The 16,121-nt window shown below is 46.7% G+C and overlaps 1 protein-coding gene and 1 pseudogene across 1 annotated transcript in view; both read left to right on the top strand.

Annotated features, from left to right (window-relative positions):
- GABRQ (gamma-aminobutyric acid type A receptor subunit theta) overlaps positions 1-7,827 on the top strand; it is a 16,734-nt gene extending 8,907 nt beyond the window's left edge. Inside the window, exons 4-9 of the mRNA XM_081809393.1 lie at positions 942-1,162; positions 2,790-2,872; positions 3,349-3,486; positions 4,030-4,182; positions 5,438-5,682; positions 6,470-7,827. Coding sequence (XP_081665519.1) covers positions 942-1,162; positions 2,790-2,872; positions 3,349-3,486; positions 4,030-4,182; positions 5,438-5,682; positions 6,470-7,273 — 1,644 coding nt within the window. The 3' untranslated portion in view covers positions 7,274-7,827. The remainder of the gene's footprint in view (positions 1-941; positions 1,163-2,789; positions 2,873-3,348; positions 3,487-4,029; positions 4,183-5,437; positions 5,683-6,469) is intronic.
- A 4,715-nt stretch (positions 7,828-12,542) lies between these two features.
- On the top strand, positions 12,543-12,684 carry LOC115938613 (small nucleolar RNA SNORA62/SNORA6 family; annotated as a pseudogene).
- The last annotated feature ends 3,437 nt before the right edge of the window (positions 12,685-16,121 follow it).

Here is a 16,121-nt window from a genome sequence, read left to right as displayed (position 1 = left end):
TTTTTTAAAGATTTTATTTATTTATTTGAGAGAGAGAGAGTACATGAGAGGGGGGAGGGTCAGAGGGAGAAGCAGGCTCCCCGCCGAGCAGGGAGCCCGATGCGGGACTCGATCCCGGGACCCCAGGACCATGACCTGAGCCGAAGGCAGTCGCCCAACCAACTGAGCCACCCAGGCGCCCTAAATAAATAAAATCTTAAAAAAAAAAAAAAAAAGGCCAGAGCAAGAATCCATTCCATTCCACCAGACTGGCATAAGTCAAAAGTCAGACAATACCAGTATTGGGAACTCTCATCTGCCCTGGGTGAGGGGGTAAAGTGGAACTTTCATGTCATTACTTTTATTTCATGTTGATTTTGGTGCGTATTGTCTGTTCACATAATAGTATATACATAGTATATTCACATGAGAGAATATTCTCTCCAGTGCAAGTGAACAAACTTTAATTACAGACATCAACATGAAAGGATCTCACAAATAGAATTTTGAGTGAAAGAAACAAATTAGGAATACATACAGTATAATTCCATTTGGAAGAAAAATTTAAAAATAGGTCCAAGTAAGCAATATGTTTCCTAGAAATACAGACATAGGCAATAAAACTCTAACACAAAGCAACAGAGCTATTATCATTAAAATCTAAGATAATGGATACTGCTGGGAGGTAGATGTGGGGAATATGTTCTGGAAGAAACACATTGAAACTTGAAAGTTATTGGTAATATTTGATTTCTTAACCTGGATTTTAATTACATGAAGCTCAGTTTATTCTTAACATTTAACATTCTTACATGTTCCAATACTCATCTATATTTGGGATGTATTTTTTACACCTGCATGCGCGCGCACACACACACACACACACACACACACACACACTCTTTGAGGATGGAGAGCTGGACAACCCCACTTATGACTGGGAGTTACCTTTCTCTCCTCAGGACTATACGATCACGATGTTTTTTCATCAAACCTGGAAAGATCCACGTTTAGCATACCATGAGACCAACCTGAACTTGACCCTGGACTATCGGATGCTGGAGAAGTTGTGGGTCCCTGACTGCTACTTTCTAAATAGCAAGGATGATTTTGTGCATGATGTGACTGTGGAAAATCGCGTGTTTCAGCTTCACCCAGATGGAACAGTGCGGTATGGCATCCGGTGAGTTTCCCCAGGGGCTTGAGGACCATCCTGGCAGGCTTCCTTCTTCCCCCTGAGTAGCCTATGAATGCACTGTAAGGGACACACGAAGGACCCTGTTGCTGTCGTGCACTGCCCCCTCACCCATCCTATCCAGTAGTCAAAGGGAAACCTTCAGAGTTTCCCACAGCCATCCTTGGCTCTCCTGTCCCCACACCTTGCCCATCCTTCAATCCCTAACTTAAATGCCCTCTTTGTCAAGACACCCTCCTTGATTTTCTCAATTCGAAGAGCTCTCCCTCCACCTTAGCATTGTACACATTCTGTTATTTATCTTTGTTTCTTTTCTCTCCCATGATGTGAGGGAGGGAGACAAATGAATGCTGAGGGAGGGGGCCCAATCTCTGTCGTTGGTCATATCTGCATCATGCAGGGGGCCCAGGGTGTGCAATATATGTCTGTTGTCTATGGCTCCCTGCACATGGGATACACACACGCTGGAAATCCTCCCTGGTTTATTTATAGTCACTGAGGCTCTCCTCACGGCATCATCTCTTACAAACTATCACTTAAGACAAGCATAAGAGACAAGTGTAGCTCAGAAAATTTCTCCAAGAGGTAGTTGCACCAGGGTTCAGCCCCTGTCTCTGAGTCTCTCTTTCTCTGGGGTGCTCCTGCTCTATCCCTTTGTTTCTCTCTGCTTTCTCCATGGTGCAAGGTGCTAGAGTGAAAACAACAACAAAGCTTGCAGAGAACAAGGTCACTGGTCATACTTGTTTCATTTAAAGGGGGCCTCAGCTGATAAATGCTGCGTGGAGGATTCATGGAAGGGACACACACACACACACACACACACACACACACACACCCTACCCAGCGTACAAAATGGAAATCACTTCAAGGGTTGAAAGGGACAAGGCCTCGTCTCCCTTCTATGTGGTGGGTCACTTCTCCCACTTCCGCAGCTCCTCCGAGATCCTTCTTCAGATTCCCCTCACAGACCCACCATGTGGCAACTTGAAGCCCCTGCCCAACACTCCACAGCCCACCTTAGATATGTTAATACTTCCTACCCATGTATACCTCCTACTGTCGTTTTGCTCAGCCCCAGTGGCCTATGTGCGTATAGGCAGACACATGGAGAAGAGAGCGCTGTGGGAGCAGAGGCCCCACAGCCAAAGGTGGGCCTGGGCTACGGCTCACATCCACACGGGCATACCACATACGGGCACTCCACATTGGATCGGGCACCTCAGCTGCTTCAGTGTAGCACCATTTCCTATTGACAGCCTTGCTCCTTCTTCAGCAAGAAGGTCCACTTTCTGTCCCTCCATCCAGTTTCCTCAAGGGCCCTTCCCATTCTGCTGCCCTGAGGTTCCCTGTCAGACCTCTTGGTTTCTCTGCCACATACACATTCCCTCTCTCCTCCTACACAACTGTGACCCAGCTTTCCTCTAGGAGGAAGGAAAGGAAGAGGAAAAAGAGGGAAAGAAAAACTGGAGGGAGGAAAGGAAGACCCAGTTCGAGTGTAGGCAGTTTGGGAAAGTGTTAGGTGGGTCAGTATGTGGAGTACCTCTCAGTTCTCTCAGGAACGGTTGCTTGCCTGGACTTAACTCGCTTTTCCCTTCCTTTTGCTTTTCCTCTGCAGACTTACCACCACAGCAGCTTGTTCCCTGGATCTGCAAAAATTCCCTCTGGACAAGCAGACCTGCAAGCTGGAAGTGGAGAGCTGTACGTATATCTTCCAAGGCCTCTTCTTTCCTACCTGGGGTCACAGTCATCCAGACACCAAAGGCAGAGTAGACAGTGACAGGGAGGGCATTATTCCCCTACTGCCTTCTTCCCCATTCTCTCTCTGTTCAATAGATGAACAGACAGAAGTATATACAAAACGTCTGGGAGAAGGTGGCCTTTCATGTGTGAATAGTCAGTCCTCCGGGGAAATTGTACTTTGCTATTGGGAAATTATGTACAAGCTAGTGGATAGGAGCACATCTCTTTGCTCTGTTTTCTTTCCTGGCTGAGAAACTCCAAAGTGAGAATTCCCTTTCCAAGTGCCCCTCTCCTCTGTGCTCAGACTCAGAAAACCTCAAAGGTGCCCCAAGAGTGCAGGTTCCGACCATCCTTTGGTTTCCACAGCCTGCCCTGGTGTGCAATCTGTCTATGCCTGCTTTCTCAGACTGACTCTGCTTCTCTCCCTCTCCCAGATGGCTACACGGTGGAAGACATCGTATTATACTGGGAAGGCAATGGGAATGCCATCCAAGGGACTGAGAAGCTGCACATTCCTCAGTTCAGCTTCCTGGGAAAGATAATGACTAGCAAAGAGGTGTTTTTCTACACAGGTGGGTCTGATCTTCTCTCCCATTTCGTCTTTCTTTTGTACCCTGGTACATTCCTGGACATCTGTCTGCCTTTGACCTCTACACTCTCTGTTGCCTCCTGTCCTATTTCCTTCTGGCTCTAGACACTTTCCAAAACCCACTTCAAATGAAGAAACGGGTGTGGAAGCACTTGGCCAAGTTTGACACTCTACAGGTGTAAAATGTTCATGCTCTTCCTGATAAAAACAGGCCTCCTCTCATGAGCCAGCCTCCCTCCCCCCCCCCGCCCCCATTTGTCACTTTGAAATATTTACTATATCTCCCATTTCGAATCTCCAGTTGACATGAAACAAGTGAGGAAGGAAGGAGGAGAGAACAGACTTGCCATGCCACATGGGCCTACTGATATGCCATTGTCACGGGCCTTAAGGCGGCAGGCAAATAGGGTCAGATTGGCAGGCTGCCCAGGCTGGAATATTAGGGGCTTCCCCTCCTCCATCCTGTACTTCACCCTGAAAATCCCCTCAGCCCTGCGACCCTAATACCAGGATGTCTCCTTGCCAGGTTCCTATGTGCGCCTGATACTGAGGTTCCTGGTCCAGAGGGAAGTCACCAGCTACCTTGTGCAGATCTATTGGCCTACTGTTCTCACCACTGTTGTCTCTTGGATATCGTTTTGGATGAACTATGAATCTTCTGCAGCCAGGGTGACAGTTGGTAGGTCCTGTCCTCATCCCAGGGAGGAACTTGGATCATCTTGCTCAGAAAAAAAGTCAAGAGTAAGAGAGGAATACTTGGGGTGGTATGTGACTGCACGGGCAAGGAAGCAATATGGTGCCTGCCCAGCAGGCATTTATCCAGGGGCTTAGCCAATCCCCAGCAGAGAGCCCGATATTGCAGACAAGTGTGAAAAAAACATCAGGGCTGGGATCTTGGTATGTTGGACCCAAAGTATTAGAATGCATTATTTGCTGGATACATGAATGAACACGTCATAAATTTAGATCAGAAATGCAATACAACAAACGTTGATTAAGCAACATACCAAAACGCCCATCAAAATGGCAGTAGAGGACTTCCAGAGAAGCTGTCCTCAATGAGTATCTGGTGGAATGCTGGGATAGATACTGTGAGATGCCAAAGAAGGAAACGACCCAGATCTTGTTGGCTAAAACTGCACCAAAAAAGTCTTGCTCAGGCTGCATTTTCAAGACTTGTAGGAGGCAGAGGCATAAGACTTGTCATTCACCAAAATAGGAAATCACTATTAAAAGGCACAGGGGCCCTAAAAGGGGACTAAGTCAAAGGGTGCCTAGGGCAGGAGCTGTGGGGAAATAGGGAGAGTCACAGAGAGACAGGAGGAGTGACTTGAAAAGACCTTGAAGTTCCAGTTTAAGCAGTTAGAACTTCATGTCCAAGCAATGGGGAGAACCAGAGGGTTTTGAGCAGTACCAGGGAGGGGCCTAGAGAATCAGCTCCCAAGTTTATCTGGTCCCAGTGTGCCCCACATCCAGGTCTGGTTTTTCCTTCACCGTCTTTGGGGCAGACTCCTCAGCCTCTTCCTTAAGGAGCACATGTTGGACTAAACCTTCAATATTTGTGTAATATTTTAAAGGCTCACAAACCTTTCTGAGGGACGTGATCTAAAAGAAAGCCTATGTGCTGGAAGGCAAAAGAGGCTGGAGATATAAGTCCCACTGTGAAACCATGGCTGGAGATTTTGGACTTGATCCGAAGAGCAATGAGAAAGTCATGGAATCATCAAAGCATGGGCTGGGTGTAGAGCTGGGGAGGAAGAGCAAAGAGAGCACTTGAGCGAAGTCCCCAGGCCTAGAGAACTGAAGGCCTTTTGCTGAGGGCCCTCCCCGCTCCAGAGATGATGGTTGCTCCCTTCCTGTAGGATGTGGGCCTGATGGCTTGCCAAGAACTTCAGCCACCTGAGGAGGCTAACCCTGCGCCATGTTCTTTATAGGTCTGACTTCAATGCTCATCCTGAATGCCATCAACTCACATCTGCGGGATAAACTCCCCCAAGTTGCCTGTATTAAGGCCATTGACATCTATATGGTCGTATGCTTCTTCTTCGTGTTCCTGTCCTTGCTGGAGTATGTCTACATCAACTATCTTTTCTACAGCCGAGGAGGATCCCGGCGCCACCAAAGGCGACACCGGAGAGCCCAAAGAGTCATGGCCCGCTACCGGGAAGTGATCCTGCAGGTTTGGCTTTCTGATTAACAATCAGCTTTCCCTGATTAGGGATTAGGCACCTTCTTAAGCCTAAACTTAGCCCTTGGCCCTTTCACATTTCTTCGTTCCTTTAATTCTCGCACAACACACACACACACACACACACGCACACATCAGATAGCAAAGAAATAGAACAATTTATCATCACTCCTTTATAGGTCAAATCATTGTTGCAAGGTCCCAAGGCAGTAAGTGGCAGAACTAGATTTTCCCAGACCTTTTGACTTCAAATCCAGTCCACTTAGCATATTTTCAAGGGCAGGTGAAGGACCCAGAGGGCAAAGGAGCACAGGGAGGCCGAAAGGAAGAGAAAGACACCAGAGGGGTTAGCCTACCCCTCCTTCCTTTGCTCTTTCAATTCCCAGAGCCGTGCTGAGACTTTTGTTGCTGGCGGTACATTAATGTCCAGCAGTGCCCCCTTCCTTCCCAGGAAGCCCAGCCACATCCGCCTGAGGAGGCCTTGCCTCCATCCACCACATAGCACTCCAGAGAGAGCAGCTGCCCCAGGAAGACGCAGGCTTGGCAGCCACCGTGGATTTCCCTTGCATGCTAACAGCCTCTTGGTCCTGTTCCTCAGCCCCTTGCACACCGGAGATCCCAGGAAGAGATGATTCTGTCAGTGGAAGAGATCAACAGTCACATTGCAAGTGCTGATGAGGAAAGCCCTCTCCCTCTTCCTCCCTCCCCACCACCAGTGCTTATTCATGTAGAATATGAACCTCCTGACTTCAGAAATCTATCTACTATCTCCTTGAAGGATGCCCAGGTTAGCATAGAAGATGAAAGTGACTCTCTTTCCTCCAGACCAGTGCAGGCCTGCCTGGCAAGCCTAGAAAGCCTCAGCTCTTTGATCTCCATCCCAGAGCAGGCGCCACTGGCCACCTCAGAAAGCTTCAGCTCACTATCTTCTCTCTCAGAGCAGGCCTGGCTGGCCTCTAGAGAAAGCCTGAGTGATCTCCCCTCCACCTCAGAGCAGGCCCTGCCCAGCTATGGCATTCGCTTTAATGGTTCTGAGATTGATGACAGTGTTATTCCTACTGAAATCCGCAACCGTGCTGACGCCCACGGCCATGCTGATACCCGTGACCCAGAAGACCCTGAAGAGAACACGAGCTCAGATGAGAGTCATGGCCATGGCCCTAGTGGGAGGCATCTGCTTGTCTATGGTCACAGGTGTGTGCAGGAAGCAAGCTGCAGCCTTGATGAGATCCATAGCAACCTTAATGAGATTCGTAGCAACCTTGATGAGATCCGTAGATTGCCTGATGACATCAGAGTTGAGAGCGGCTACCTTGACCTTGAGAAGCAACTCAGGTGTGATCTTAACAGTACCTGGAGCCTTAATGTTGATGATTTCATGGGCTTTGACCAAGGCCAGGACAGTAACTCAGAGTCTGATGACAGTTGCCCCCCGAGTCCTGGGTGCTCCTTCAGTGAAGGGTTCTCCTCCAAGCTCTTTGACCCTGACTATGTCCCTGAGGTTGACAGGTGGTCCCGGATCCTCTTCCCTCTTGCCTTTGTGGTGTTCAACATTGTCTACTGGGCATTTCATATCAATTAGTCCCATAGTGCCCCTTTCATGGTTCCTCTTGATTCCATTTTGCCTTCTTTTCTTGGTTCATTTTATTTTGTGGTTATTTGGGCAGTTGAATTAGTTCTGCCTTTCTCTTTATAAACATGAGGTGGGAAGTAGTTGAAAAGGATGTGTTCTAGCTGGAAGGAAAGGGATTGAGGAGGACTTGGAGGTAAATAGCACATTGATTTTCCTTTTTTGCTAGAAGACTATCACCTTTTCAAAGACTTCTAATATCTATGAAGCACAGAAAAGCCCCTGGAAATGTTTGGAGGACAAAGCCAGGCTGGGAGACAGAGGAAGGATCCAAGCCCTGCGCATAAGCATTTCTGAGGGTTTTGCTGCCCCCGACCATGTGTTGAATTTTCTTTTTCATTACTTTTTTTATTCTGTTTTTCCCTCCTAAGAATTTAGTCCTTGCTCACCCCCTGATTAAGGTTTTACAGGAGAAAGTCAAGCTGGGCTGAGCAGGGGTACACAGGGGAAGCACTAGCCATGGCTTGAAAGTGCAAGGGGCTGGCTCTAGGCAACTTGGGGAAATCTCTTCCCCACTATTGTTTTCTGTTGTATGTCGAGTGTGGTGTTGTGGTGTGGGGTTGGGAGTGGAATGTGGGTGGGTAGGGGTACTGAGTGAGATGTCAGGGTAAGTGAGAGATCATGTTTCCAGCAGGAGCTTGCAGGGGGTGATGAGGTCAAGTTGGAGATTCCCAGATTGAACTGGCATCTTTGGAGGGATTGGAACTTCTCTTGTCTATAATTCTGCTTCACAATTCTTGATAATACAGACTGGGTACTGGGTACGTCTGTCTAGGTCAGATGCTGACTTGATCACTAGTGACAGAGCAAGCACTTGCTGAACGAAGACGAGGGTCAGGAAATTTCTGACTTGCTATTTCCTCACCTGGTCTAGAACAGCAGACGAACAATTGTTGTGAATCTCTGTAGTAACCCTGTGTGTCTAGTGCATAGCAAATGTCAACAAGCTCACTGACCCATCACATTGTTATGCCCTCACAGGAGCCCAGTAAGCCAGGGAAGGCAGAGCACATTGTCCCCAGTGTTCCAAGGGGAAAAAAATGGAGCTTATGTATCATGCCTACGGACGGTAAGTGGTAGAAGTAGTAAGGTAGTAAGTGGTAGAGCCGCTCCACTTGCTCTTCTTTCTTCTTATCCTCTTAACTCTCTCAACTAAAGTGCTCCCCTTTCTCCTGCCCTCTTTATAAATGGGGGTGCTCCATCAGGTTCTGCTTCTTTGCCAGGCCCCAGACCTCATTACATAGCACCTGGAACATCTCTGCAGGAAGTGGCCAGTGACCAGCCAGTGAGTGTGCCTGCACTCCAACTTTCCTAGCAGCTCCACCTCATTAATGGAGGCCATGGGGGAACAAGACTTGCCAAGCACTCGGCCTATGTTTCTCCTTCCTGCCTAGGCAGCCTCTCCTGCAGCCCCTCAGCCACCTACCCTTTTAACTGTGTTTCTGTGTTTGTGTTTCTGTGTATAGCCGAGTAATTCTGTATGTACATACAACCGCTTTGAGAAGCTGTACAGCTCTATGGATATCGATGTAAATCTATATTGGTGTGTATAAGAGTGTATATATAACAACGTGTGGATGCGTGTTTGTGTGTGCACACCCCTGTGAAAGAGTGTGTGTGCCTGTGTGTATGCACATGGGTATATGCTATGTGTATATGAGAGCATATGTGCACACCCATGTTTATTCATCTGATTTGAATGAGTGTGAAAGGAAATCCACCCAAAAGCATATGTATTTCCTGTCGGTGGCTCTTCTAGAACCACCTGAATTCCTTTGGCCTGTTCTCACCTAAGTGGGGGGCCATATTTGGCCGGGCTGGTTAACTGACTGTTTCTTTCCAATTCCCTGTTCCAGGGGGCAGTGTCTCCCGGTCCCCAGTCACTCTTCTCCTTCTTCCTCCACCCATCTGTGCTGTCTCCTGGACAGAAGACACAGGAGAAGTGAATGTAGTCCCAGGAAGTGACAGTTTAGTGCCTTGAGATAGGAAGTGCTCAAACATGGGATAAGCTGGGAGTGTAGAGCATTTTGCTTTGTCCTGAAACGACATGTTTGAGTAACAAAGGCAGGGTTTGGGTGTGTGTGTGGGGGGGGTGCCTTGAAGATGCATTAAGAACAGATACATGATGTAGACAATGGGTGGGGAAAGCTAAAGAACTAGAGAGGGACTTGTGTATAGCCTTTGTAACTCATCCCCTTATTGCAATCACATTGTAAGCCCGACACGTGTGGGGGCTGAAGGCAGCCAAAAGCATGTGGGTGATGTGAGGAAATAGCCCAGGGCATCAACTGCAGCACTGGATGCAGAGAACCAAAGGTGTTTGGGAGAGGGCTGCAGGCATGGACAGTGGGGGTGGGCCCTTTCGGGGGCAGGAGCACTGTAGTAACCCATCCTGCATCTTGGGATGGCCTTGGATTTGGAGTCCAGAACTCCCTCCTCCCACCCACTCCGGGGAAAGGGATCATCAGAGGGATGAGAGGATTGACCAAGGAGAGAGGGGCAAAGGAGCCCCAGGGTGTGACTACCTAGATCAGCCCGGTTTGCCATCTCTCTTCTTTTCTATACACACAGCATACACATATAGCCTCCTACACATACACGCCCACAGAGACCCACACAGTCACGCATACATGTACACACATGTGGGCACTCACTCTCAGCACCAAACAGAGGTATACACAAACACATGCACGCTCACAGCCACATATATATTCACATCCACAGTCACACACGATTACCCTCATATTCGTGTGCATGCACACACACAAACTTTTAAAACAGCTAAAAATAAAAAAAGTTGCCACTGGAATATCTAAGATTGCCTCTCTCTTTTTGGACACCTCTCACAGAAAGATCCAGGTTGGGAGGAGAGAAATGACCCCCACATCTGAGGCTCCCATCATGACTATTGAAAGACTTGCTTCCTTGAGCCTGAACATTGGTTGATTGATTGGGATTTGGGTTTCCAGAACCCTGGGGGGCTTTTGAGCCCTGTGGGAAATGAGCGGTTTATTTGGGGTGATGTCATACAAAGAGATTGGAGCAGTGGGGACCAGAAAGTAAGTTTGAAGATGTGTCTCACAGCAAAGCACAGGAAGGCTTCAAGCACAGAAGAGGGGCAGAGAGGCCAGTTGTAAATATCTCTGTAGATCCATGTAGCTAGATAAAAATATTTATATCTTAAAAAGAACATCTTGCCCTAAAGTGCTGCAATGAGAGCAGTTGAACTCGACTGCAACTCACACTGTGTGAGGTTATGTGTCAAGGTGAGGTGGAGGTTTGGCAATGACTTGGTTGTTTTAGCCTGAAAATTGCCAGATCTCCCCTTGTTGTGTTCTGTGTGTTCTGTTGTCAGCGTCATTATGGAGCCCCATCCTCAGCTAGCTGCCTACATCCCGCCCCACTCCTCACTCGCACCAAATAACTCTGGAAATGCAGAGCATCTGGCAGGGCACTAATAGGGTTCAGCCCACAGAGACTTTCTCAGCCCCAGCCAATCAGAGAGTGCTTGTGGTGAGAGAATTTGGAGCTCGGGCAGAAGGAAGGATCTCGTCGAGTCTGGGATGGAGCAACCCTCACTTCACTTTTCTACCTATCTTTCCTCTTCCTCGCATGGGCCATCCCATTAACTTTCCCCCTAGAATTCCTTCTCCACCACTACCACAGGAAGGCTACCCTCTGTCTCTTCAGAGCGGCATTTTGTTCTAAGGACCTGGGCCTTTACAGAGATAACGGATGATCTGTTGGGTCTTACTGGAGCTTGTAAAATGTATTCTTACAGTCTGTGTGATCTTGTTAATAGCAAGGCTGTAATGTCTTTGCATATTTAGAACTGAGCTTTCTGAGACTGTGGCCATTCCTAATGAGGTGTCTTTATTCTGTACATAAAAGAACTAACCCTTTGAGCTATTAACTAATGAATGCATTTGCTAAGCTATCAACCTGCATGGTGCCTTGCCGTGGTAATGAGCATCAAAGGAAATCGTGACTTGTCCTACTGAAAGTGCAGTGTGTTTGTGTTTGTTGTGTAGTGTCCTGTGATCAATATGAAATCTCTATCATCAGTGTTGGGTTTTCAGGGTAGGGAGGGGGGAGGGTGTCACAGTGTCTCTCTGATATATTTCAATTATAAAATAGGCCCAGTTGGTCAGGGTCACCTCTGTTAATTCAACATGTGTGAGACTTTGCACCCACTATATCTTGCCGGACTGTATCCCTGGGGTCAGGAGTCGTCAGCAGAACTGAAGGTGCCCGAGTGTAGCGAGACTGGCTGTGGTGCCTGACTTTGGACAGTGCCAGAGAATTCTTCAGATAGGCAAAGCCGTGCCATTCTGAGGCAGATGAAATACAGTAAAACCACAAACATGGAGGTCTTCAAGGAAACCAAGAGAGGAGGAGGACCAAGACCCACGTGTCTTATTGGCCTGACCTGCAGAAGGGTGCAGAACAGCAGAGACCCCCCCACCCAAGATGACCCAGTTCCCTCTTTGTCTTCATTAAATGTACATTTTTGCATGAAAAAGACCTTGACCAGGCTGGACTTCAAAGAAGGAAAACAAGAAGAAACATAAAATTATGCTTCTGAAAAATATGCTGAAATAAAGGTTTATAAATAGTCAAAAGGAGAAAATAAATATATATAATGGCAAATACACTTACCGGTTGTTGTGTTTCCTCTCTGTCTGATTGGAAAGGAGTTCCACCTGGGCCCAGGAAGCCTCTGGTTTCCACTGTTCACCTTAGCCTCCCCAAGGCTTTGCACATTGACCTACTCATACCCTAAGATATTTGAATCCATGGTTTTCAAGCAGAGTGGAAATAGTAATATACAACTGAAATTACTTTACACTTTCGCACAAGCTATTTTAATCATTTAAAACAAAAGGCACGTGTTGTGATGAGCCCTGGGTGTTACACGCAACTAGTGAATCGTTGAACACTACATCAAAACTAAGGAGGTACTATATGCTGGCTAACTGAACATAATAGAAAATAAAAGTAAATAAATAATAAATAAATAAATAAAACAGAAATTGTAAAACAAGTGAAGCCATTGTAGTGCCAAAATATAATGTGAACATTTATTTCCATTGGCAGGGGGATCTTTATTAAGAACATTAAAAAAATCTCTTTTGCCAATGTGGATGTACAGAATAGAGAGCAAGAAAGCCCTATGGGGGTGCAAAGAGGGCATGCTCAGGTTTTAAAAACTTTGTAGAGTCCTGAACATTGTTAGAGCTTGGGGTTGAGGCCCCTGGCTGGCCAATGAACTCACAAGTGTAGGTAGCGTGCTGCTGCTACTGGAGGGTCCACAGGGTCTCTGGCCCAATGAGTGGAGTTTGATAGTAATTCTTGCTATAAGTTTAAAAAAATAATTAAAATAATAAAATAACTTTTAGAGTCACATTCAAACATCCTGCTGCTGGTGCATCCACCTTCAAACACCTTTTGATGAAAACCTTGGAGTTGCAACAGGAACCCTAACCTGATAGCTCCTCCTCTGTGGTCCCTTTTGTGCCCAAACAAGCCAGGAGAGCAGTGCCTTCACACCCTGCTTTGCTGATCTGCCCATGGTGGGAGGGGCCTGGTGTTGTTACAGGTACACACAGGAGAAAATGCATTTGGAGGTAAGAAAGAGTTTTTCACAGCACACCTGGAGCCTACTGTTAGCTACTGAGTTCTGGGCCTAAGTTCTTGCCACAAGTCAGGTTTTGTATACTTTTTTATAAGTCAGGCTTTGAAGGTGGCCAGCGACCCCAAGTGGAGCTTGCTGCCCTTGAACGGTTCTACTGTCACTTGCCGCCCACTGATCATACAACTACCTTAAGGGATAGGGTGGAAGAAGGGGGATATGGCCTCCCTCTCCCTTTACAGCTTCCCTTAGGGTAAAAGAGCCCTTGCCACAATCTCTCTAGGCTTTCGGCAAGGCCTGTCTTCCCAGCTTCCCATGTTGGCTCAGCTTCCTCTAATCCCTAGCAGGGCCTCCCAGGGGCCCCTTGGTACTGCCCTGGTACTGCTTACCCAGTCCAGGTCTCTCCTAAGCTTGCCTCCGGACCAGAATCTCAAGAGAATTAGCAAGGAACACAGAACTGAAGCAGATTTGTTTTGTTTTTTAATAACCTTAAGTGCATTTTATACTGATATTTTTAAAAGTAATAGGGGATAAGAAACTATTTATCATGAGATTTAAATGCATTCCTGTCCAATGGTCTGAAAGCAGCTCAGAAACTACCCCCAATGTGCAAGTGCCAGAATTTGAACATGAACTCTTCCCATGGCCAACCTAAGATTTGCTGCAACAGAATGCAGTTCAGCATCCTTGACTCTAGATTTCTCTATTTCAATTACAAATCAGTTTCTTAGGGGCACCTGGGTGGCTCAGTCAGTTAAGCGTCTGCCTTCAGCTCAGATCATGATCTCAGGGTCTTGGGATCGAGCCCTGCATCAGGTGGGGCAGGTGGGGCAGGTGGGGCAGGTGGGGCAGGGGAGGGGGGAAGTCCCTGCTCAGCAGGGAGTCTGCTTCTCCCTCTCCCTCTCCCTCTCTCTCTCAAATAAATAAATAAAAATTTTTTAAGAAAAACCAAATCAGCCTCTTAGAAAGTCTCCCTTTAATATCGCATGGGGGGACAGAGGTTAAAAATTTATTGGAGATAGTGGACTCCAGTCCCCCTTCTGTCTAGAATACTCTGTGTGCCCTTGGGCAAGACCCTGTTCATTTGGGGGCCTCTTCCAGTCCTCTCCTTTCCCATCCCATTCTTACCCTAGGCCTGGTGCTCTGCTCAAAGCTCTGCCCATTAAGATTTTCCCTTCCCACTCTTTCAAGACCACCACCAAGTGCCATCCATTTTCAGCTTACACCCACATACTAAACCAGCCCATGCTTAAACCAGCCAGGGCCTAGAGGAATCCCATATCGTTATAGGTGCAACTGTAGTGGGTGGTATGGGGGTCTGAGCTATTTGCTCAGGTCATTGAGTCCTCTGGTACTACTTAGGCTGAAACAGGCCAGCACTATTATATCTACCATGCTTTATCATTGGATGGGAACAGCCCAGGAGAAGTGCAGCCTTCTTGCAAATGCAGCTGAGGATGGCAAGTAACTATGCCCCCCTACAATAGATTCTCTTGCTAAACATCTGAGTGGCACACCTCCATGGCCACAATACAAACACATTTTACTATTACTAATGTTGGTATACTTCTTTCAGCATACAATTTTGCACCTAACCAAAGACCCTCTGTTTGTGGTTTGGCATAGACCAGGGCTCCAGGAGAGTCTCCATCCTGGCACTCTCTACATAGAGGAATATGTGGATACTTTGCTAAGGGAAGTGAGACCCCCACCTTCCTGTCCAATGAGTCAATGAGTAGAAGGGACTCCACCCCATCACACCACCAGAGAATGGCTAGCCGTGTAATGTCTAGTTATAGGATAATCCATGCGGAAAGATTAGGTGAGTGCTGCTTGTAATAACAATCCCAAAATCCCAGTAACTTAAGCCCAAAATATCTGTACTTCCATCTCATATTGTGTGTCCAATGCACATCATCAGGGGAACTTCTGCTCATGGTAGCCACTCGAGGACAAGCTGACAGAGGCATCATTGGCATGTGCTTCTCCAATCTTTGTAGTGGAGGGAAGGGAAAGTTGGGGGTGGGGTCTCACACTAGTGATTAAATGCTACATTCAAAAAGGATACACATGTACTCACAACTCATTAACTAGAGATTATACCCCGACATAACTATGAACAGCCAGGACATTTAGTTTGCTATGTACCCAGGAGAGGTGAACCACATATCACTGAGAAGTACTAATGACAACCATTGGGAGTTTCCCTTGATCTTTGCAGGGATATTACTTGCTCTTCTCACCGCTCAGAGGTACCTATGCCCTCCTTTGTAGTAGTTTTCTCATCTTTAACTTTGACACATGAACCAGCAAAATACATTAAAATTCCAAAATATTGCCAATCATCAGAGAGAGTGTATGCCATTCTTTTTTTTTTATAATTTTGGACATCTTTTTTTAAATTTTATTTTATTACATTACATTAATCACCATACATTACATCATTAGTTTTTGATGTAGTATTCCATGATTCATTCTTTGCATATAAGACCCAGTGCTCCATTCAATACGTGCCCTCCTTAATACCCATCAGTGGGGTAACCCATCCCCTCACCCCCCTCCCTTCTAGAACCCTCAGTTTGTTTTTCAGAGTCCATAGTCTCTCATGGTTCGTCTCCCCCTCTGATTTCCCCCTTTCATTTTTCCCTTCCTACTATCTTCTTTTTTTTTTAACATGTACTGTATTCTTTGTTTCAGAGGTACAGGTCTGTGATTCATCGGTGTTACACAATTCACAGCGCTCACCATAGCACATACGCTCCCCAATGTCTAGCACCTAGCCACCACATCCCTCCCACCCCCCACCACTCCAGCAACCCTCAGTTTGTTTCCTGAGATTAAGAATTCTTCATATCAGTGAGGTCATATGATACATGTCTTTCTCTGTTTGACTTATTTCGCTCAGCATAATACCCTCCAGTTCCATCCATGTCATTGCAAATGGCAAGATTTCATTTTTTTGATGGCTGTATAATATTGCATTGTATATATATAACACATCTTCTTTATCCATTCATCTGTCGATGGACATCTTGGCTCTTTCCATAGTTTGGCTATTGTGGACATTGTTGCTATAAACATCGAGGTGCGCATACCCCTTCAATTCACTACATTTGTATCTTTGGGGTAAATACCCACTAGTGCAATTGCTGGGTCATAGGGTAGCTC

Source organism: Leptonychotes weddellii, chromosome X (genome assembly GCF_054177405.1).
Source record: "Leptonychotes weddellii isolate Sample4059 chromosome X, ASM5417740v2, whole genome shotgun sequence".
Classification (NCBI taxonomy): domain Eukaryota; kingdom Metazoa; phylum Chordata; class Mammalia; order Carnivora; family Phocidae; genus Leptonychotes; species Leptonychotes weddellii.
The sequence above is the reverse complement of the archived record's forward strand: the minus strand, read 5'-3'. Positions and strand labels throughout refer to the sequence as shown.